We start from the raw sequence: 24,955 nt of genomic DNA, 5'->3' as shown, positions 1-24,955 counted from the left end.
TTAATTTGGTTTAAGACAAGAACTCAACTCAGTTTTAGGCACCTGACAAGATTAAAGACAGGACAAAGGTCAAATAAAAAAATAAGCAACAATAATAATAACAACACACACATAACCGAGCAATTGAGTAATTTCTTATAATTAATACTACGTATGTGGGTTGGCAATAACAGAAGCATTCAAAATGGTAAGAAAGAGCTCTCTGTTTTTTGTATTTTGAAATAAATCTTTAACAGCATTAATGAATTGGATTGTTTCATTTAATAGTAAATATACATATGGCAGTGTCTGAATATATAATGTAAACCTTCCAAATTACTGGAATTATTATTTGGAAGGGAAAATGTGTTTGAATAAGATCAGAAATATAAATATCTTTTTTGTTTTAACAACTCTAGTTATTTAGACATCATGGTCAAGTGATCCTAGGAAAAGAATAGGGCATTAAGAATGTTTAGAGAACACAGAAGAGATTTAAGAATTGTATTTCATAAAGCACTTCATAAAGCACATGTGATCTTGAAGTACATCCTTTCTAGCTCTCCAACACTTTTTCCAACAATTCATCATACTGATGGTTCTTGACAAAGCAAATCACTAATACTACACATCTATGACCAAACTGTAAAGAGTTTCAAATAAGTTTTACTAATATATGGACAATTTAGTGGCTTATCAGCATTTATTTAACTTCAGGGCAACCTGATATTTTGAATTAAACTTCTACCTGATTTGCAAACAGTAGGCTTCTTGCGATTCTCAGCCTGAATACTTAGGTTCCTTCAAAGATCTTGTGTTTTGACACACCATTTAACTGAGATGACTTTCTAGAAGAAATAAAGTATTGCTATTCCAGTCAATCCAGATGCTGAGTTTTTCCTATTCAAGGTTTATCAGAAACATTCTTTTAACTATGCAAAATTCATAAAGTTCAAAACAATTTCTCACAGGATTTAGTGCCAGATATTTTAATTCTGGAGGCCAAAAGAATCACATTTTCTGTTGTTCTTTGCAGTTATTATTCTTTTAGATCAATGTATTTTTATATCATCTTTAGGAAGACTGGTTTTTGTATTCAAAAGAAGCCTATTCATGTTTAGAAATTTGTTTCTGCGGTACAGCTACACAGAAACTTGCTATGAAATGAGGATGCTGAAATATTTCAACAAAGGACTCAAAATTTCTTGAACTTGCTAGCATGAAGGGATTTTGAAACTCTTTCCACTACAAGCTGCTCCCTCTAATATACTCGTATTTTTCATAATGAGAAAAGATTACTAGTTATAAGAGAACTCACTTTTTCTGAATGTGTTTTTGTACCACAACCTTGACAGAACAGTATTAGGAAACACAGGAATGTCAGAAAATGGTACTTTTGTAAATGCATTTTGTGTCTTGAAAACTAAAAGGTATTCGCAAGGTGTGTCCTGGATGGACCACAAAAAAATTCACCCAGAAACAGTCACTCTTTATGGATCAAGCATTTTTGAAACTCTTACACATAGAGTTTTACTTATTATCTTGGAAACACATTATAATCCTGGCCAAACCTAGAGAAAATGCAAAGCAAATCCTGTATACTTCATAATGAGGGTTTTTTTTGCCGGCTCTGCTCATGTCTCCTATGTTGTCTGCTTCAATCAGGTACACAACCTTTCTGAGAACCTCATGTGCTATTAGGAAGCAGCTACACTAGTGGATTCCCAAGGCTGTTGCTTAGATGAGTCCAGGAAGGCAGCTCAGCTCAATTTCAGCGAGGAAACAGTTAAAGAGCTTAGTGTTCCCCTGTGCCCGGGAGGCAGCCTTTGTGTTTAACATTGGCAGCGGCTCAGTTTGAGCTGGAGGTTTGTTTTAATTGGGGGAGGGGGCAGAAAAGAGGGGACGCTCTGACTTCTTCAGTCCGTCTCTTTCTTTCACTGATTTAGCGGAGGTGGAGATTTTCAATCCCACCCAGTCACAGGCAGGCAGGAGGATCTGGTAAGACTATCCCAGGAAAAGCCACTCTGAGGAAATTCTCAGCAGCAGCGGCAGCAATCACAGCATGAGGTAGGAGGCTCCCCGGGGGTGAGTGCGCCGGCTTCTGCTGCCGGAGCCGGGCAGGACCCACTGCCACGGCCTGGGAAGAGCCCGGCCGGGAGCTGCGGGACACTTTCAGCACTTCTCGATAGCGCTCCAGATAACGATTAGGTGACGATGGTGCAGCTGTGTGTGCGTGCGTGTATGTGAGTGTGAGAGAGGAAGAGGGAGAAGGAGAGAGGGAAAGAGAGAACAAGAAACAGGCACAAGGCAGCTTGGGATAACTATTATTAAATAAAGTTTAGCGATATATGGATCTTGTCAGATGATCTATATAGACTGCAGGGGAGGTAGTACTGATTTGCCAAGTGCATGTTAGAAATGATCTTTTGATAGTGTTACAAGCGGAGAATGTTTTCTTTTGTGTTAGAGGAAGAACTGTAAGGCAATTATCCCAACAGCAAAGAGCGCTCACTGTCTGTGCCGCGGTGGGAGACAACCGAAAGAAAGTAGTTTTCTCGGCAGTATTCTTTAAGCGCTTTCGTGCCCTGGTTAAGTTTAATAGCTCCTGTTTACCTCTCAGCTGCCTTTTAGGCAGATTAATCACGGTTAACGTTTTAGCTCGTCTTTATTCCTTTGAACAATTTCATTTCTAGTAGAATGGCTCTTCTTGTGAATCTCGGTATGGGAATTTTTCTGACTTGATACTCCAGGCAAGTTAGGAGTTTTGTTCTGTGCATCTACGGCTACTTGTGCAGTGCTATGTGAGCACTGGCACAGCACATATATGTGGCCTCCGGATTTACACAGCAGCCTCACTCCAGGTATTCAGATGACATGTGAAGAAAATACTAGATTATCTATTACAAAAGGTTATTGCGGATGCTAGTATGTTACTTACATGAGGCAGTTTGCATGTTGTATTGTGTAACAATACAGATATTTTGAAAATATGCACAGAGGAATGAAGGATTGTCAGGAATCTGTAAGAAAAATATCCTTAGAAATTATTGTGTTAAAATTTTTCTAGTTTTGCTTCTTATGGAAAAGTTTCTTCTAAGAGAGGAAAGAGATGCTTAATTGGCAATTTTATCCCTAGCTTTGCATGTTCGCTGCATGACTGCCACACTAGCACCATGTTCATACGAGAGACATATCGAATCTTCACAAGAAAACGTCATTAAATAAGGAGAATACTAATATAATTACTAAAGCATAGGGCTGTGGGTTCTGTTCATAGCTCTATCAAATTTACTTCGGCAAGTATGAAACAGGGAAAGTCATTTAAATATTTAATGATTCGTTTTTTCCATTTATAAAATAGGGAGCCATAGTCATAGTAAACAATAAAAAAACTTCCCTGAAAAGAGTTACAGTCAAATATATCTGGTCTTTCTCATATGATTTAGAAACTAAGTGAAAGCACTTACATCATGCAAACTTGCTAACTGCCCTGAGATACCGTTGTAAACAGCATTTAATGAAGAAGGGTTTGCTATTTAGTATATAAAACTTTAAAATCAAGTGCACAGGAACTCACAGTTGGTCAGACCCTCATCTCAGATGAACTAATATAAAAGACTGTGAACTGGATCACTGGTCTGTGAGGGACAGCACTCTACATGCCAGACAGGAATCCTCAGGTTAACATTGCGTTTACTTCTGTGTCTAGGCACACACATGCGTTTACAGACCACACACAAAAGAAGAGGATAATAGTAGTAAATATTTATACTGTGGATGTGTCCAGAAGTTCTATCTGTAAATTGTCTCCCACATTCTTCCTCTGGTAAATTTCTTGCTGTAAATTCTAACTTAATAGCCCCATAGGGAATTAAATTAGGATTCGTTTATTTAAAAGGATCCTCCCAAATCCTTCATGTGAGTCCCTAGAAATCAGAAAGTTATAAATACTTGACTTTATACTCTTCTTTTGGCAACACTGCCGCACTTTGTCTTGTTTTACAGATATGAGCCATGTAAAAAAATATCCTAAATTAGACTGAGGCTTCAAGGAAATGGACATTGGAGTGGCCTCCTGGGTTCCATTGGAGGTGTAGTATCTACCCCCTGTGGCAGGGAGCCAGCTCTGGTGTCACACATAGGCAGACATAGTTGCTGGGAGAGAATGCTATGATGCTTCCTTTCCTGTCTAGAAATGTCATTAATTACTGCTTAGAATACTAAACCAAGTATTTTTAATCTTTAAAATAGCTTAAATTTTTATAATTAACTTTGCCGTGGCTAAGTACTGAACGTGAGTTACAAGGAGATTCAGGAACAAAAGATTTATCTTTATTACAGTAAATTGACACATGAAGTTTGAAGGGTTTTTCCTGGTCAGAGGACTAACCCAAGACTGTAAAAGTCATCCTCCTAATATTTAGGGACTTCAGATCTGGTCTAAATTTTGTTTTGAAATACATGTATTTTCAGTCTTCATTTGAAATCCAGGCTGAAGAAAAATAATATAAACCTCATTGTTGCAGTATATCAACAATACCCATAAAATGAACAAATTCAGAGCCTTTAATTACTAATGCAGTACTGTTACCTTACTTTTTCAATGAAAAACCAATAACTTCCTATTGTAGCTAAAATGTCATTCATCAGTCTCCAAGGCCTCCCTTTGCTGGTACACTTGCAAGACTGCATTTTAAAACAGAACTCCATCCATCATATTTTTTCCATTCATATACAAACTGTCTCAAACCAAAGGGGTTTTTCAGGATATCATTGTTAAAAGCTATGGAATTTTTTGTGGTTGCATTTTGTCAGTTAATGTGGGTAATCTAGATTTTACAGTAGCACAGTGATTATAAACAGGTGTTTATATATATGTGTTGTAGAAATTGCACATTCGAATACCCTACCCTAGGTGAGAAACAGGGTGTGTTAGTCTACCTGTTGTATTGATTTGTTTTTTTTTGCTTACCGTTTTTCTCTGCAGGTGAGGAAGTGAGGAGTATCTCACCAAAATACTGAAAAAAACCCCTCTCTCACTGAATTTGCTGTTTTGGGACTTCAGAATGGAAGTTTTGTGTTTAAGAGTTTCCTTGCTGCTCCTGGTTCCAGGATTTGGCCTCAGTGACAGCTCTGACACATATGCTACCAATCGGAGTGACTTGGGAAACTACCTTTCCACCTTCTCAGGGATTGAATCCAGCATACTCCTGACCACCAGACAGACCCCATTGTCCAACCAAACTGTCAAATGCTCCCAGCAGACTAAGATTGCTGAAACTTTTAAATACATTAACACAGTGGTATCTTGTGCTATTTTCATCGTTGGAATGGTTGGAAATGCAACTCTGCTGAGGATCATTTACCAGAACAAGTGCATGAGGAATGGCCCGAATGCACTGATAGCCAGTCTGGCACTAGGAGACCTTATCTATATTGTCATTGATATTCCTATCATGGTGTACAAGGTAGGATGCAACAACAATATATTTACTTGCAGTTTCCTTATAAGTACACTGTCCTATATAGTTACTTGTTTGTCTAAGTAGTCCTCTTTTATCAATGAGTAGTCCACTTAAGAAAAAATACAACTCCTTTTTGTTCTACAACAAAAACCTTGCTTTCAGGTCTCAAGTCCATGTAGAAAATGTGTACCTCCTTTTAAAGATGATGTAGCTCTTAGATCTTAACCAAAGAGCAGCCTTGGGCATTTCACAGGAACTCTTCATTCATTACAGCTACTACAGCTCTTTATGAGGGAGGACTTTTTATGAACTCTTCTCCTCCTTGATGCATGTACAGCATTGGATTAGTTGCTATTTTTGGAATATCCTATCCTTTATGTTTTTACAGAAAATACTCTCTGTGAGCTGCTGGCTTCATATTACAACTTTGCAGAGAGAGACCATGTCAGTTAAGTTGAGTGTTAAGGTTTTAATTTAATATTCATTAATTGCAGATTCCCAAAATTATTCCAGTGTTAGTAATAACAATTAGATCACAGAACATTTTTTAAATATTAAATTTCATCTGGATTTGTCAAAGTGTAAAAAGGACCATCAGCAATTTTTTCATCCAGTATAAAGCTATCCTGCCCCATTTTTTTATTTTCCATTTTAATTAAACAAAGTAACAAAGTAGTGCTTTTTCTGATGCAATATATGATTACTAATGTAAGTTGCACGATTCCCAGACAGGCTTAAAGGAACAGAACGGAGTCCTTTTTAAATATATTTCACTGATATTAAAGTATTTTAGAAAATCATCAAAGAATTTTGTAGGCTTCTATCTCTATCTTTGTGGATTGTGCACAGGTGTATAGCTGATAGGATATTATAATTTCTCTTTTCTCAGTAAAAACTTAAGATGTTTCTGCTAGTAAATAAAGCATTAAGTAATATAATTAAAAAACCTGATTCCTCACAATTTTGGCCCTTATAAGCAACCTAATTTTTATTTACATCTATTTTAAACAAAACACTTTAATGCATAACTTTATTGTAACTAATGTCCTGTGATTTCAAACTGGGTTTTAAAATCTTGGAAACAGTGAATTGAAAGGACATATTTTATATCTATTCAACTATGGACATCATAATTATTGACCTCCATTATGATGCAGGTATTGATAGGACAAGATCATGAAAATTTAAATTCATTAATGGACTAAAAATATGTGTATGTCCATATGTTACATTTGTACAGAGGCATATTATCTATGGTAAAATGCAGTAGCTGGTTCTAATCTTACAGTAGTATGAATTACAGATAAGTCTTTTAACTTTATCTGTTTTTAACGTAACATAATTTGAAACTAGCATAAAGACTTAATAATAATGCATGTGACTCAATGGAAATTCTAGTTTAAATTTTTGAATATTCCACCTGGAAAATTAAATAATCAATTTGTTGATAAGATAGCAGATATCTGTAGATTATTTATGAGTTTATGAGAAAGATTAGCCTCTGGCTAATTAAAGATGCACCTGTTTTCCATAGCTGTGCGGATGCCTAATGGGATGTGGGACTGGGCTTCTGAATGTATTCATTATTCTTAGCGAACTGGACTCGTAACCTGGGCTGTGTCTCCCATGATGCATTACAGCTTCCTCCGTGGTAAATTATCCTGATATCATTGTGGGTATTTCTTAAGGCAGTGTTCTTACTTCTCGTGGTATTTCTGATAAGAAATTTTGAGGAAAAATGGAATGTGGATTTTTTTCAGAGCTAAGTTTGGTAAAGAACAGGTATTCTTATTACACATTTTTTCTAACCTTTCAAGAGCTCTGCTGCTGCTCTTTGCAAAGAGGAAGGGAAGTCTGGAATTAATTTTGCCTTTCAGAATTTCCTTTTGATGGTCTTCCTAAAAATCTTCAGAAGTTTAGTTTAAAGAAATAAATGATATTTTTTACATTCCCTTTATTACTTTGCAATACATTATTTCCATTAATTTTCTGACAATTCTTTGGTGTTCCATAGGTTCACTGGCCTTGCTATATCTTATATCATGAGCTGAACTGTGGTCCAGAACATCTCTATACAAATGAGATTACCTTAGCCTACATGAAAACGTCTTTCTGGACTGCAGAGAAGTATTTGACAAATTAAGGCTGTGACTGAAACTGCAGCCCCTTGACATCAATGTATGTCAATTGCCACATGTAAGAAAGCAGAGTTAAAATCACAATTACAAGCATAATTCTAGTTTTTAGTAGTTTTTTGAGTGCTTGAACCTCCAAAATAAATTACTTGAAAATTACCATATACAACTACCTTATTGTATAAGGTTAGCTGCATGTATTCTGATACAGGGAAGCATTTGTAGAATTTATAATGGAGCTTCAGTACTTCTGCTAAGAAATTCTATTATTATTTATAGGACATTTTTCATACAAACCGTTCAGTAATATGTCTACTTCCATTACGAGATGATTTTAAAATTTGTTAAATGGCATTCCTCTTTGTATCACTAGGGATCCTAAAATCTGTGGTATAATTTAACTCCTCTTGTTGAGTGAAAATATGAAGGGTGACCACAATTTTAAATTGGAAGTGATAGTCTTTTAAAGGAAAAAAATAAAGTGGTTTTCTTTTTTTTTTAAGTTTAAATTTTAAAGTATTTTATACACTTAGTTCTGAACTTTGTTTTAAAGATTCTTTTAGCTTCAGAGTCAGCCTCATGTTGAACCATGTATTAGAATCCTACATAAATAAATGGTGTCAAACACTTAATACCTTATAGGTCAGATATTCATTTTTAGGAGGACAAAACATTTCTGAAATCAGAATTAGAGTGAACAAGCATTCATCTGCATACTAAACTAATAGTACAGTATTAAGATGGCCACATCCTATAAAACAAAATGTATAATACTATGTCAATATAATATCAAGAATAGGTATAATCACTTTCCTGAAACATAAGGTAGCCTTAACTATTTTGAAACAACCTCAAATGAGTCGTAGGTAATGTTACTGATACTCAGATCCATTCTATAAATCCTTTGAAAGAAGCAGTTATAATATTACAGTAATTGAAAATGTAAAGCCCCAGGAGACCTGAGTCCATTGTTCTGTTACGCATTTACACAATTAACAAAGATGGGATACTGAGAAAAAAAAAAAAAAGTCAGCTAAAGACATGGTTACAGGTGTTTGACATTTTAATACTTTCTTCACTGTATGGTAGGCTCAAAAATTCCCCCTTGCTTTCCCCAATTACTGTAATTATGTAGCAGATTCCCCTTAGCAATTTGTTAAATGGATTGAGATGTGAGTAATATTCATTAGCTTCCTTTGAAGATATTCTGGATGTATTAAAGCCCTATTACACTTAATTTCCTGTAGTATATCCACTTGTACTATCAGATTAATATTAAAAATTGTATCATTTGTAACAAACTGAGTTTTAAAGGAAGGTGCCAGTTATAAATACATTCTTAATAGACTGAACTAACACAATTTCATTTTCAATCACAGGATTACAGCACCTGGATGCAAATAGTTTTCTCTTTACCCAAAACATACCCATCTCAGACATTTGTGATGCCAAAGCTTAAAGCCTCCAAATCAGTAAGAGTGATTTCTTCTCAGTGAGAAGAAGATTGGGAAATATAACTTTTATGGTTTATGTTGCTGCTGAAGAAGAGACAGGTTTCATACCTCCTTTTTTAGTAGCAGATGGCATAGCACATAACTGAAAGCTGCTGCATCATCTCTATTACCAATCACTGTCATGTCTATTTGTAGCAAATAAGCAAAGTTTGGACCCAGTGCACAAAAACTTCTTTAGAGTAGTGCTTCGCATAAAGAAACTAGCCAGTTTTCTAAGGCAGGAAGAGCAGAATATCCACAGCACCACTATTTCATTGGCTACAGTAAACCTCTGGAAAGCCCTTATGGCTGCTGCTGTCAATGGCTAAAGTTCTGCAAGAGGAGCAGCAAGAACAGCACAGAAAAAGCTGTTCGTAGTTCTTTCCTGTGCTCATGGATCTAGATACACTCCAGGCCCAGGCTCCCACCTTTGGAACTGCAAATTTCAGTTTTAACTACGTTAGTGAGAATTACCAAGCTGTCTCTGCTTTCATTTTCATGCAGTTTAGAGAAAAACGTTTAAATGAGTTCTGTTTATTGAAAACTGACCTAGATAGGATTGACATAAATTACATTATCTTACACCTTAATATTCTTAACTCCTTAAACCATTAGATTATAGCAAAGTAGATGAAGCAAATTAGCCAGCTTTTAACCTGTTTCTTTACATGTGAATGTCAAATGTTTTCCTAATTATTTTACTGGTCTAAAGTGAAAGTCACCTATCTAGAAAACAGGCAAGAGTGTCCACTGCTTAGACAGTTCAAGAAGATGTTTTCTTTAATAAACTAAGCTTTTTTGTTAGTAAATTTGTATTCATGCTTCCTTAGTTGCAACAGCATTCAAATCTGAGTAGTCCACCCAGAACATTATGAGTCTAAACGTAAAAGGTAGCTGGCAGTAAGCAAACATCTTCAGCTATTTTCTCTTCAGTAAAGAAGACTTAGCTGGGGCATTTCTAGTCATGGACATTTTTCAACATCAGAGCAAATTAATTAAGTGTCAGAGCAATTGCTACTCAATCACAAAGTGTTTGGCATATCTGATTACCTTTATAGACAAAATTAATATTATACATAAATAGGGATGATATTTAAAGACATTGGGATTGATCCCGTAGGCTAATTGAGTAAGCAACATTATTATAGTTTTGTGCCAAAGGACTATTGAGGCCAAGCCCGCTCAGTGCACTTATAAAGTTAAGTCTACTTAGAAAATAAATCCCACTTAAAAAGCAAGATTTGTTATATGTGCAGCATATATTTCTCAATGAAGTACCAACATCAGTAGGAAATACCAAGGCCACCAGCTTAACAACTGCATTCTGTCTTTCACTGAATTCTTAGCAGAGACTCCAGGAAGCAACATGTTCGTAGCCCAGTGTGATGCAGAAATATACATAACTTTCTCAGAACATGACCTATTATTTGTGTCTATGTCTCTAGGTAGCGATCATACATAGAAGAAATCTCAAGGTAGCACAGGAATTGATTGATGTGTCCTGAAAGAAGAAGTTACCCAAAATGGAAGAGGGAAGGGAAGTCCATCAGGAATCTGTTCTCTCCAGTTAGAGACTACAGCTTCCTAGCAGAAAGTGTTTAACATGTATACCAAGGTAGGAGTTAAGGAAGAGATTTGATATGCTAGGTCTTAGTTCAAGATCCACTGTGCCTTTTACTAGTAGCTGTCTATTGTGGGGGTAGGATATATTTTCCCTTCAATGCACAGACAGATCCTCCTCCATCCTTAATTTCCCACCTCATGCCTGACTTGCTGTTCTGTGGATTTGTACTAAAATACTCTACAGTACGTAGAGACTCTGGGTTCAACAGAATATGTTCGCTCTCTTTATTTTTCAATCAGCTGAATGCTGCAAATAACAAGGAATTGTTTTTATTGTGCATATGTGGGGTTTACCAGTTCTGCAGTAATTTCTTAGCAATCCTGTCACTCTCTTTAGCAACGCAGAAAAGACAACAAAGGTGGAAGAATAACAAAAGCCATATTTTGCGCAGGGATTGAAAAAATTCTTTTCAACAAATCACCATGCACATAAGCACACCTTACAGCTCATTTCCCTGAAGAAGAGCAGTACAGTTTGAGAAACAGTCTACTTAAAAGGATGGGAAGTTAGCCAACACCACAGAACAACAAAAAAGAAACTAATCCTACTTTGTAAACAGCAAAAATACCACAGGGGAGATGTTGTTAGGAATGCTTTACCACTAAGTAGATTTTTGTAATAAATATAAACATTTTAACAAGAACGTAAAACTTAGCATTTATTTTTTTCCTAATTAGTTGAAACAGAATGTTCTGCTTCAAAAACAGGGCATTTTTTCTTATCTTTCAGGATCTCTTGAAGTAGAATGTGTTTTCTCTTGTGTAAAAACTATACATTTCCTTCCATAGCTGCCTAAGCAGGAGAAAAAGACTCTAGGCATTAATGAAATTACATGAGACCCTCTGCTACTGTCACCTTTACTCAGGTGGCCAAAGATGAGCAAAACAGCAGAAAAAGCTGTGATAGGGCAATTCAGGGCAAAAAAATGTCTCTAGTGCTTCTCTTGCATCCCCACATAACTTTCCTTCCTTCCAACACAGCCTTTTATCCACCCAAAGTGGAAAGAAGATGGTTCTTGGTTGTAGCAAAATGAGGAATGTATTTCCTGCAAAGAATAGTTGAAGAGATGCAATGTGCATGATTCTAAGTATAAAGAAAAAAACAAGTAATGCCAGAGTTAGCAGAAGCCCAAACCATCAGGTCACCATGATATACTCAATATTGGCCTTGTGCCCTGCATTATAAAGATTATCCTTTTTCTCCATCTTCCGCTACTTCTGCTCTACTGACTGTCCTTCCCAAAATTGAGGCTTTTTACTCTAGCAGTGGGAAGTAATACCTTGATACAGGCTGTGTTCTCCTTCATGCTTACAGCTCTCCCTCTTTCTAGCAAAGTGGTGGAGCACAGCTGAGTTACATACATGGGATAAGCAAAAGTCTGTGGGTCCCAAGCAAGGAATGAATGAGGATTGTCCTGCAATGCAATTCTCTCTTGGACACATGGGCTGTAGGAAGAGAAGAAAGGCTTGAGAACATGCAGTGAATTCTTGTCCTATGAAGTTTCATGGGGACTGAAGGGTCCTGGTTGAACCACTGAATGAAAATACCAACAATCACGATACCACAAGCAGGAGACTCACCCACCCTTCTTCCTAACTAACCAGTCTTACAGAACAGAGACAGGAAGAACACTTCAGTCAGAAGCGTCATCTTTTGTCACTTAATGCAGTCAGCTCAGTGGTATAGATCTTGTATGCTTCTGTGTTCAGTCAGATTTCACCTGGATTACAGCCATAATACCAGGTACCATATTTGGCCCGTGCCTTGAAGCAGACAAGGGCATACATGATTTCAGAATACAATTTAAAACAGAGCTTCACCAAGACAGCTCAATGTCTTCTAGAGGAAACAAGCCTTAAAAAACAAACATCCCCTCCTCCAAATCTGCTGAGCTGACAAAACCAGAGGAATTTCTCTTGTCTTTCATTCTGTGCTATGTAGCAAGGAAAGGAAATCACCCTGGAACACACTGGGTTTGTAACACCTACTCCACAGTTAGGAGATGCTGGCCACTTATAGAACCAGTCTTTATCTATAAAACCAGAAATCTGCTGCTTTGGTCCCTGTCTCCATTACTGCATATTTCTATTTGTCCTGCTGAAGACAGAGCAGAACTATGACTGCCAGGGTTGTGACAGAGCTGTTTGATCACTATCACTGAACACTTAAACACCATGAAACTCAAGAGAGTATCCTGCATGGAGGTGTCATGAGGGGCAAGCACTACCTGGATGAAACACAGTTCCGTTTCTGGGAAACAGATCTTGTGTGTCAGCACAACAGTGGTTCCAACTGGGACTCTAGAGCACTAGGATGAGATTAGAGCAGGAAAGGGCATGAAACCTTTGCTTTCATTCTCCGTGCTGTGTGGCAGAGTGAGGAAATAACTTCAAATTGTGCTAGGGGAGGTTTAGATTGGATATTAGGAAAAAAATTATTCCCAGAAAAGGTTGTCAGACATTGGACAAGGCTGCCCATGGAACTGGTGGAGTCACCATCCCTGGAGGTGTTTAAAAGGCACATAGATGAGGCTTTTAGGGACATGGTTTAGCACTAGTTAGGTTATGGTTGGACTCGATGATCCTGAGGGTCTCTTCTAACCAAAATGATTCTATGAGAGAGTACCTCCTGACATGTAGTTGTTGAACAGAAGCAGTTTTATAGAGCAGCTCAGAGATGCTTCATATCCAGCACCTAATCCCATCCATCTATTTTGGGCTGAGCTCCAGGGTCATCATCTGCCTATAAACACACAGTATCAGCCCAGCATTAGATAAACACTGTGGATGGACATAAGCATGTACTGGTGAATACTCACGTGGATGAATTATTATATTCTCTCTTTTAGACTATATATAAATTGCTTGGGATGCACAGTGGGACTTCATCTGTGTTTGGTACATCAGCTAGCATACTAATGGGGGTTAGAAAATAGCAACAGCAGTAGAATAAAATCAACTGAATGACATTAAAAATCATTGCAAAGGAATGTTCTCAGCGCTGCTGTCTTGTTTGTTCCAAGCTGCAGTGTCAGGGCAGAGAAGCCATATAAAGCAGCGGAGAAGGGGGGATGCTCAAAGCTGTGACTGGTCACTTTGCTGAGGTTTCTTTAAGACCAACAGTAGAACCTTGAAATCTCAGTTTCTGATTTCACTTTAAAAATATGCTGTTGACTACACTCTTTTCTTGCTCAGGAATTGCACCACAGTTGAACTTGTATGAAATACTCAAGTTGCAAACTGCACAAGGGGAAAAGTGCATTTCCTTTGCCACATGCCTTATTTTGAAACCTCAGAGATTTTGTGAGTGAGATTGCAAAAGCACAATCCATTTGACCAAGTCATGGAGAACTGTGATACAAGTTGGGATAGGACTGATTTATCCTATCCATGTTCACTGAGAGAAAATGTAATCTGCTAAAATTTTGTATTCATTTTGTTTGAATATTAAAACATGCAAAACCACTGAAAGAGCAGAGCCAGTAGTCTCAGTTCTTATCCTGTACCTAAATAAATCAGGACTAATTCAATTACATTTCTGGGCCCATTTTTTCATACAAAATAAATGTGTTATTTCCCTCTGAAGTTTCAGTACCCTGCTAGGCCAGAACAGAGGGCAATGTCCTTGTTTTGATGTAAAATTAGTAAACCCAAAGACAGGATCAGATTTGCCAACTAAAAATATCTACAGAATGATAAACTGGCACCTGATCCAAGGAGAAGTAATGAATGCATAGCTGATGCAGAACGATAACTGCGTATACCCACAGAAATGATTGCAATGTTAATTTAAAAAATCAAATACCTTAATTCTGATACCAGTGATTTTGATTAAAATCAACTTGAAAAGAATGTCTAATGACTTGGTACTGATCTTACTTCAATTAGTGGAAAAGTGCAAGAAACAAAAGGAATAAAATACTTTTAATCTTAAAAAGTAGAGCTTCCCTGGGGTGTGGGAAAGATGTGTACATGCTGGAACCACGATAAAGCTTCCTCGTGAGGAGTAATGAGTTGGTGAACCTTTTTCAAGTACAACACTTTTCTTTTTGAAGCTAATATTTGCCTTGTAGTAACAGAGTTTCACAGTCACTACAAAGTGCTTGTTCATTTCTCTTGCTGGGTATACACTACAGCCACAGTCAGTGCACATAAATGAATGGGTGGGTAGCTTTCAGTTGCCTTTTAAAGTGTGATCTATAATGATAAATCAGTTTGGGGGCTTTGGTTGGCACAAGGGACTGACAAAAGTTTGCTACGGTCTCTTTCTCCAGGCAGTGCCATTTATAAATCAGCCACAGGTGCCTGAAAACTATTCTGATTTTATGCAAAGCTAGACAAGAGTCTGGTGCTGAAATTGCATATGACTACAACTGGTTGGATAATTACCATAAACTCAGATCACCTCTTCTTTTTCCAACATTTATTCTACAACCCCAACATAAATTAAAGCCTCATGCCAGAGTTCCAGGCAAAAGGAAATAATATGCCCTGCACACATCTGTTATAACATTGTGAATCTATCTAGAAAATAACTCTGCTGGAGCTTTCAATGTATTTCATTCCATGTATAAATATATATAAAATCAGAAGAACTAATCAACATCTTGCAGGTATAATCTCATTACCTTTGTTACTGAAGGTACTGACAATAGTTAAATAACTAGTCCTAGGGATCCATTCCCTAGCCTTCTGGCACAAGAGCAATTTGCTTTCATCAAATATGATTGTCCTAAACTGGAATACCATTGTCAAGGGCCTAGCATTTTCTCTGCTGTGGTCATGATGGTAAGACACTCAGGTCTCCTTGAAGAAGGCAAGAGTGGGCAAATGGAGACATGTTTATATTATATTTATTTATATTATTATAATTATTTTATAATTATATTTATTTATATTATATTCTAAATTCTCAGGAAACACGGAGTAGACAAACTTGGATTGATCCTATAGCTTATGTTGAGAAATCTACTTTTAATACTCAGCTGAAGAGAAAAAGTAATCTGGTAGAAAATATAATGCCTAATGGATAATGTGTTTCCTATTTAACAAGCAGTCATACACGTAAGTTTGCTTCATGGTGTTAACATCCACTTGGCTGAAAGCTATGAATTGCTAAAATCTGTCCTGAAACACAAGTCATCAAATGACAATATGAGTATGGTCCTACAGAAATATATGTAGCTGCTTTTAGCATTTTTGAGACATTATTTGTGGGAAAAAAAAAAAAGTACACGTAATTTAGCACTGTGGTGAATGGGTATATAAAAGAGGGGATGTGATAAGGCCAGATCAGGACTGACTCTAAAGAGAAGATGAATTCCTACAAATTTGACATTCGGTGGTAAACATCCTGTACTACAGCAAAGTGCTCTAAAAAACTCATGCTGTGAAAAAATAGAAAGGTTAACTCCTACCTTAACTGAGATAACAACACATGGTAATTTTAACTCCCCATAGTTAACATTTATATTATTAAAGGTAGTGATGATTGGCATGTTTCATTTTAACAGTAATTTAAATAGAAATAAAGTGTTTACTTTGAATACTCTAGTCCTGAGATATAACCAAAATTTGTTTTTCTAATTCTGCAGAGAGAATCCACTCACTTTTATTAGAAGAATGTGTTCCAGAGCCTAAGCTTCTACTAAAAAAAAGTCACTAGATCTTGTGGTTGCAAAGATTACTCTCAAAACGTGAACTTACTGTAAGCAAAAAGCCTATTCAAGTACAAAGATGGCCTAGCAGAACATGTCTGCAAGAAAGAAAACTCTGAAAACAACAATCCAAATTTCTATTGATTTAACCATATTCCAAAAAGTATAATCTTTGTTCAGTTTTAACTGTAAAAATATTAAAAATATATGATTATTTGGTTGTGCTTATTATCGAAAGAACACAACTAATTTTTGCATGCAGAATGCAACGGCTCCAGTCCGTGCGCATTTGTGCAGATTAAAGTATGGTTCCTTTTTCTCCCTTTTGCATTTTGAACTCTTGTCCAGTGACAGTATGTGTCACATAACACATACTGTATTTATTTGAAACGCTTGTTGTACCACCAGTTTATCTCCATCTCATGCACTTGAAAATAAAACTGTTGTGAAGTTTACATCTGTTTTAGTTCCATAAAACAGTCCCAGGTCTGGATCTGACTATCTTCAAAAGTTCTGCAAGGTTAGGAATTAGAAGCTTTCAGAAGCTTGGCTTTGGCTTATAATTGTTACTCCATAATGTATCATTTGCTGTCTTCCTCTGAAGCAAATAAAAACGTCTACAAATTTAGATGGTAACATCAAAATATTCTGTGTCCTAGCCTTTGTTTAATAAGGCTTAAAGTATACCCCTGTTTATATAGGGGATACAACATCCCCTGATGATGAGATACCTCTTAACTCAGTGTCCTACCCCTCACAAAGGCTCTGTAGCAGAGACTTAGGGAAAAAGATTTAAAAAAATGGTTGTGCAAGAGTGACTCTTCACATTCTGATGAGGTTTTGTGACTTTGTTTTCAGATGAACTATTCATGGTGGTGGTAAGACCCCTTTATTGAGTGGAATCAGCTAAGTTTGAGCTCAGTACTTCGTATGGCCTCAATAATTTTTCTCTTATTACATTTACTTATATTGAAAGTAATGTATCATTTTACTGCCAGGCACGCAGTAAAGGGAGATCTTCTGTGACTCTGCAGTCAGTTGTAATTTGATTTGCCTGAATACTTTTGTATCCTGTATTTTGTATGTATACTTCTGTAAAGCTTTAACAGATTACTGTTTACATGCTAATTATTCAGAACTATTCACAGGAATCAGTGTATTCATATTTGTTATGTAAATGCCTCCTTGGAAATAGTAAACTCCAGCCACTCACTGACATATTTCCAAATATTGTCTTTCTGTTGCCTTGTAGTACAGCCTGCATATTTTCTCCACACACTTAAGAATCTGGCAGTGAATATTGTCATGAGTTACACAGTGGTTCATTTACAATGACAAGAATCTACTTGCGTGCAGCATGACTATTTGGAGCTGAGATAGTTCATTATGAACTGTGAGTTACGCTTTGACTGCTTAGATCTGGGACATGGTAATTGCAACCACTTATGACAGAGCTGACTTAGATTTTCATTACTCAGTACTAGTGGCTGAAGCCACTATGCACAATGCAAGTTACTATTACAACAGTATAAGGTCAACACCTAAGTCTAAACTTTAACCCTCTGTATTTCTACAGCAGTGGTTACTTCCCAGATTCACCCAGTACTAAGAATATGCTTGAGGTATGGAGAATTCAAGGTTACAATGGCTGCGTCCAAGACATGAAATTAATAATGACAATTGTTACATAAAAGTTACTGTTTAAGTATTCTGATTATTTTATATCTTTTCTTTAGCTCCTTGCTCAGAAGTGGCCTTTTGGAGATTCTGAATTTGGACAGTTTCTTTGCAAATTCCTTCCCTTTATACAGAAGGCATCAGTGGGAATCACCGTCCTTAATCTCTGTGCCCTTAGTGTGGACAGGTACAGTATGTTCTACTCTTGACACTAGTCTTGCCTCTGCAGTTTTCCTAAAACTGGGAGCACTCAGTATGCTTACATTCTGCTTTTTGATACCCTGGCTACAACAAAGTACCACATCTGTGGCTCCAAGTATAATATGAAGCCATTGGACTAATTAACTTTACAGTTTTTTAAAGCTGTTTAAAAACTCTAGTAAAGCATTACATCAATTTCCCTTATCAGACAAAAAGGTATTGGGATTTGACTTAATATTCAGACTTTTTTCTTTCACATTATCTCATGTTTGTTTTGTATTTGAACAGGATCATAATCTTTAGTCTTAATTTTTTCAACTCACTGCCTATGGACAGTGTTTATTTTGAAAACAACAGGTAATCGAGTTTTATTGAAAAACACATTGGAAACTTGCTTTTATAGTCTGAAAATTAATGCCTCTGCTAACAGTGCTCAGTAAGATACATAAACTTTTTGGTAGGACAACAGCTAAGGTGCTTTTGACTTTTGTTATTTTATGGTTTTTTTCTTCAAACATATACGGCAATAGCAGATGAAGACTTCACTTATTTAAAAGCTACATATTTTTATTGGTCTTGAGTTTACTTGATCATGTTCTAGTCCAAAATATCAGAAATTCTGATACAAGAGATATTGATAAATAACATACATTATATGTATTAGTATGGTGGTGCAAAGGTAAAAGAAACTTCAAAATTAATCTTGGTTTGGTATTACATAAAAAGTTGGTGTACCAGGTTTGCTATGGATTCGTAACTTAGTAGTATCTGTACCTGAGACAGAGTTCCTTATTGCAGTAGTAAATCAGTAACTGAAGGCAGAAACAAACCACAAAAAATAATACTGTAACACAGTGTTCTATTTCTGGATTTGAGCCTGAGAACTATAAAAAGAATTCTACTTCTCCAACAATATTTGCCCAGCATAAAATACAATCCCATTGACTGCTCTAAGGAATCCTAGATCAAGCACATATGAAACAAACAGTTTGCTAGATAAATTCTGACCAATGCAGCTTCACTAGATTTAGTCCTACTGTTACATATATTTTCATAAATTGGAGGTAACTCAGCTGAAACTACCTCTTTATATATGCGTGTATATTTATATTTACACCCAGTGATTTGCTAATCCTCACAACAACCACACGTCATTTCCATTTGAGTATAAAATCTTGTATGGGAACAGACTCAGACTATTTAACTTCCTTCCCCAGTTTACATGCTTTGTCAAGGACATATTCTTTATCATCTGGTGCTACTCTAGTAATGGGTTGCAGAATATGTGTTAGATGTATGCAGCCAGATTCTGATATTGGCTAACATGAAGTGAATCTAGGTTAAATCATTGTGAAATCAGGATCTGACAGCACATTCAACACATTATATTGGACAGTGGAAGTGGTATAGACACATTAATATAAAATTCAACATCAGTTAGTTTGCTTTTTAGTATGGAAAATTAGTGAATACGGAATTCTGTGCTGTCACACCTGGACTATTTCTGGTTTACAGGCAAGTTATTTTTTTCTTTAAAAGCTTCTGAAAAATATCTCATTTATAGTAATTTTGGGTGGAAATGGAAATGCATTGTATGAGGTGCAAAAAATATAAGAGTCAATTGGTGTAATGAATTCAGAGCTCCATAGCTTTTATAATTGTTGACTCTCTGTCCCTTTTGCAGACTACAGCCTTAATTTCAAAAAAGATGTTTGTTCTTTCCAACAAGGGCTGGTCTCTCTGCTGACTATATCCCATTGTGAAACTCTACTCATTACTAGTGCTTCTTGCACAAAGGAACTTGCACTGGCAGTGTATTAAGGTTTAACTGTGCATGCCCAGGGGGAACAATGTCCACTCACATGTAGAGAGGGTTTAAGAAGCTGACAGAAAACATCAAACCAGCCATTCACCCTTCACAGGAAGCTCACATTTGTTTCAGATGCCTCTCAGGCATTTTTAAACTCTAGGTCATGACGGTGATGATAGTCTGACTCTTTTCTAAACAGTGCCTGACTGTGATTAAGAGGAAGGATATTTCCCTTCCCAAGCTTTTACTCTTGCTTATGTCTCAGGCACAATGATTTTGATGGAGAAATGGTTTCAAGAAGAAGAGTGAAGATATGGATCTCATTTCATATGTATACACTCTCTTCTTGTCTCCGCTGCATACCAAATTGCATAGAACAGTAATCTCAGGGTAAATACTTTCATCTGGCCCAGCTTCCAGTAAGTGTATTAGATAAGTCAAGACTTTACCACTAAAACAAAGCAAAAAGAGATTTATTGTATTAAGAGCTTCGCAACCAACACACTATCTTTAAAACGAAGAACAGCTGTGATCTCTCACAAGGAAGAAGAATAGATCAATATCAGCAACAGCAGCGTCATTTAGGAATCGTTCTGCTACTAACCTTGACAATGACTGCTTCTTATGCCCTTGATCAAGTCTCTTATCTTTTCTGTATGACTTTTCCTTCTTATAAAGGGCTGATGGGACTTGCAGAACAGAAATACATAATACTAGTGGGCCATTTGAACAACTAATTTTCTGAGGCAGTCAAAAGGAATATGGATACAAAAGCACCTACTCTGTAAGACAGCAGGTATAGGGGACTGATAGTCCACAGACAAGCTACAGTCCATGATTTAATTTTTATATATTTCTTGATGGAATTTCCTAAGGCCCACAATACATTTTCTTTTAAAATTCTGATTAGATACCACTATGGTAAAATTCAGCCAAACTGTTCCAAAAACTAATCTGGGCCACAGCAAAAACCACAACCATATTGCATTAATGAGACCAATACTGGAAGGCTAACTAGAATTCTGGAATTACTCTTTACCAAATGACGAAATCATGAAGGGTGCATAGAAGAGCATCAGAAATGATTCAGTGGCCTTACAAATCTCAATTTGTTGCCTATGAAAAACAATACTAAAGAAGCCACTTGAACATATTATAATATCCAAGTACTGAAATACAGATCATGTATCAGATATCCTTGAGGTCTTTAGCTTAGCTAACAAAGTTGCAATAAATACCTATTGAGAAGTCTTAAACCAGACAAATTCCAAAAGAAATAGGGTACACATTTTTAACAATGAGGGTGATTAATTACAAGAAGAGACCACCAGGGAAAGCCAAAGGTGTCCCATTCTTAATGTTCTCAGATCAAGGCAGGATGTCCTTCTGAAAGAAATGCTTCAAGCAAATTATAACTAGATAGGACTGCAAAATATTTAAATGTATGTATGTACACTTTATGAGGTAATGATCCTTTGTCTTTAAATATTGTGCATCTCTAAACGCAAGTTGTTGGAGGAACTGCAGAGTCCATGAAAATCAAGTTGGAATAAATAGCTAAAAATGAGAGAAGAGGGAGGAGAAGAAAATAGAGAGCGGCTGAAGGACACAATGTACTAAAGTTGACAGCAAATGCATGAGCAGTAGAAAATTAAAAAGGGAGAGAGAAGAGGAGCCACAACATTAAAAAGAGAAAATTAAATGACCTGGAAAATAACTGAATATTTTAGACAAGGTTGAAGAGAAAAGCGAAACAAAACAGAAGAAGAGTAACACAAATCACTCACACACAGATTTCAGATAGGTGAATTAAAACTAACACATGCTGCATGTACTTTATGTCTGTTCCCTGGCAGATGTCTTATGTTTCCTAAGTATGAGTGAAATAAACTCTATAGTATTTTTGCACTCCTAATTATGAGAGGTTTGTGGCTAGACAAAGATGCTCTATATTACACAACTCGCAGAACACCCACTTGAAAAATTATACTACCACTATTTTTCAGATCACTTACAGCAGTGAGTAAACGGATCAAAGTAATTTCAGATTAACATGCATTCAGCAAATTACTGAGCTTCTTATGCTTCAGCTGAAGCCATTCATGACACTCTTCAGCCAATAATTTATCTGATAGTTATCTCAATTATGAAAAAAAATATTGCTAGTAAAATACATACAGGGCCCAAATCCTTACTGCTGTGTATACTGATCTTCTCATGTGCAACACAGATGTAACTCAAATAGAATAGGTAAAAAATGCAAGAAAGGAAAGAATTAGATTCACCATATACAACCCATGTGTTGTCACTTACATAGTTACACAGGTAACACAACACAAACCTCATATTTCGTACTTGAAAAATATGTACAGTCTATGGGTCCCTGTTTGCTGAGAACATAATTCAGTCAAGGATGAGATTATGCCATGTACCTTGTACAGCTGATGGGACTGACCATAAAATTCCCAGTCAGCAGAAAGTAAATGTTGAATTAATTGTTATATTTACAAAGTTCGCAAATACTTGAGTATTTATGAAATTAGTATTATTGAGTACTTATGAGTATGTATTGAGTATTTATGAAAGGTTATGTTTCTGTGAATATCCCATTTAGTCATCGAAGCCAAAATTTGATAGTTGGTAAAAAGACATATGAGAGGATCACAAACTATTTAAAATTAAATTTAATTTTAATCTGAATAAATATGTGTTAGAAGATATGATGCCGAGTGTTACTTTCTCAGTCATCTCAATATAATTTGTTTCGATGCTCTCAGAATTCCAGTCCCATAGACTTCCTCCTCATGAGTGAACCATTGCCTCCCTCCTTTCTGATATTCTTTGAAGATAATGATGCCTTTAGAAGATATTTTCATTGGCTTATGCCTTGGAAAGGTGTTAAGAATAGAGGTGGCATCTGCACATACCTAAATGTATCTTCCAGGACTCGCAGTGGCAGAAAATGAGGGCATATCTGAGAAAAAAAAGAAAACTTGCCATAGTCAGGACAGTAAAAGGACACAGCTCCTCACAGTTTGTAATCTGCTTCAATTACTTCTTATTCTGACATTTTTTAAAGCAGATGAACAATCTTTCATAACTTTTTTTTTTCTCCTCAACTAAAGAAGACTGTTTCATCAGTGTATGCCATGATATATCCATGTAGCACTGTAATTCTAAATGGGAAGTTGCTATTATTTTTGAGAAGTAAAATAAGCAGTTTGCAAACTGTTACATCACTAATGACAGAAAGCTCTCCAGCATGCATTTCAGATTATTATAAGATCAAAAATACTATTTGTTCTTTCCATAATTTTTACATAGCACTGTTTTTGCAAAATTATAGGAAATGCTAATTAACTTGTTCACTGCAGTTATTGCTAGACAACATTTAAGTCTGCTATTGAAAATTTTATTTATGGGCTGGTTTGTAGTCTGTATTGTATGCCTATCAGTCTTCTCCAAACAATTTTTGAACCTTTTGACCAGAGTTGACAGAGAGCTTGAGCTATCAAAGCTAATACATTTCTACAAGTTCCTTGAAAACTGGCAGACAAGTAGAGGAGAAAGATCCTCTCAGTTCCCTGACTGGGGGAAAGGCTGCAGCCTGGTATCAAGAATCCTCCAGTATTAGAGGGACAGAGAGGAAGTAGAAAAGGGAGAAATGCTATAAATGTATGGGCTGTATTTGAAATGTCTTCAATAGTTCTTACCTCTTACCAAGATTACAGCTATGAGATGACTACACAAAGGAAAGCAGGTTTCAGTAATTCCACTTTTTACAGAGAAACTTGCTATCTAAGGGATAAAGTAGTGGGAAAATATGTTGGTTTTGGCATTTACAGACTTCTTAGCCATGCACTTCAGTTTCTCATCAGAAAGGTGATGCAAAGGCTGAGATAGTGCCAGACAGTCCTAACTAGCACTCAGTTGTAGTATAAGGCAAATACAGAATATGCCTCACAAAATCAGTATTTTCAACATTGAATAGTGTAAATAAAACAAATGTATTTTCATCTTATGAAGAGTATTTTCGCAGTATCTCATTGCACACAAGCTGACAACCTCACTTCAGATAGCACTGCTGTTAAGCTGAGGTAGCGAAGGAGATAGCTGGTTTGTATATATTAGAATGGCTCTTGTGCCTGGAATTTTTTTTTCAATCTGTTATATCAGTTGACGTAGTGAAAAATATAGTCTGTCCTCACAAACCTTGCCTATTTTAATTAGAAATCATTAGTGTAGTCTACACAGCAGAATTCCATGCAGTCCTGTGCCTAACAGTTGCATCCAGTTTTTTTGCTATCCACCCCCTGATGTGTTCTTGCTGGGTCCTAGGTGGCTTGACAGCTGGCAGAGCCCCTGGAACAGGCAGGAAAAACAAGCAATACAAATCTAAGATGTCTAGGATTTTACTTAATATACAAAATTGTACCAAGATCTTTGAGGGAGAAACTGAAGGTTGGGAACTAATGTCTGCCTCTTTCAGGTATAGGGCAGTTGCCTCCTGGAGCCGTGTTCAGGGAATTGGAATCCCTATGATCACTGCTATTGAAATTTTCACCATTTGGCTTCTGTCCTTTATACTGGCTATTCCAGAAGCCATTGGTTTTGCTGTGGTACCTTTCAGATACAAGGATGAAGGTTATGTTACCTGCATGCTCAATCCTACAAACAAATTTATGTTGGTAAGTAACAGCCTTTATTTTCTTTTTGGAATCCACAGTATATAGGTTAGACAATTAAGATACTGGATTGTAATATGCTTTATTTATCCATTAAAGTGCTAAATGTATCCAATGTATACTGGAGCAAAGAGGATTCTTCATTTACAGTGACCCGTCTCTGCTTTCATTCAGAGACACTTTAAAACATTTTCATTTCTTCACTACTTATTCTTAATACAGAAATTTGC

The 24,955-nt window shown here is 36.4% G+C and overlaps 1 protein-coding gene across 4 annotated transcripts in view; it reads left to right on the top strand.

Annotated features, from left to right (window-relative positions):
• The first annotated feature begins 1,705 nt into the window (after positions 1 to 1,705).
• Positions 1,706 to 24,955, top strand: part of EDNRA (endothelin receptor type A) — a 33,330-nt gene continuing 10,080 nt past the window's right edge. The window contains exons 1-4 of one of the 4 annotated variants that reach the window (XM_005499864.3): positions 1,706 to 2,046; positions 4,967 to 5,447; positions 18,089 to 18,216; positions 24,530 to 24,728. In XM_005499864.3, the coding sequence (XP_005499921.1) occupies positions 5,046 to 5,447; positions 18,089 to 18,216; positions 24,530 to 24,728 (729 nt within the window). In that variant the 5' untranslated portion in view covers positions 1,706 to 2,046; positions 4,967 to 5,045. Of the gene's footprint in view, positions 2,188 to 2,672; positions 2,841 to 4,966; positions 5,448 to 18,088; positions 18,217 to 24,529; positions 24,729 to 24,955 lie in introns of those variants that run through there. The other 3 variants (XM_005499865.3, XM_065061912.1, XM_021284031.2) reach the window with 3 other exon arrangements.

This window comes from Columba livia, chromosome 4 (assembly GCF_036013475.1).
Source record: "Columba livia isolate bColLiv1 breed racing homer chromosome 4, bColLiv1.pat.W.v2, whole genome shotgun sequence".
Taxonomy (NCBI): Eukaryota; Metazoa; Chordata; class Aves; order Columbiformes; family Columbidae; genus Columba; species Columba livia.
The sequence above is the reverse complement of the archived record's forward strand: the minus strand, read 5'-3'. Positions and strand labels throughout refer to the sequence as shown.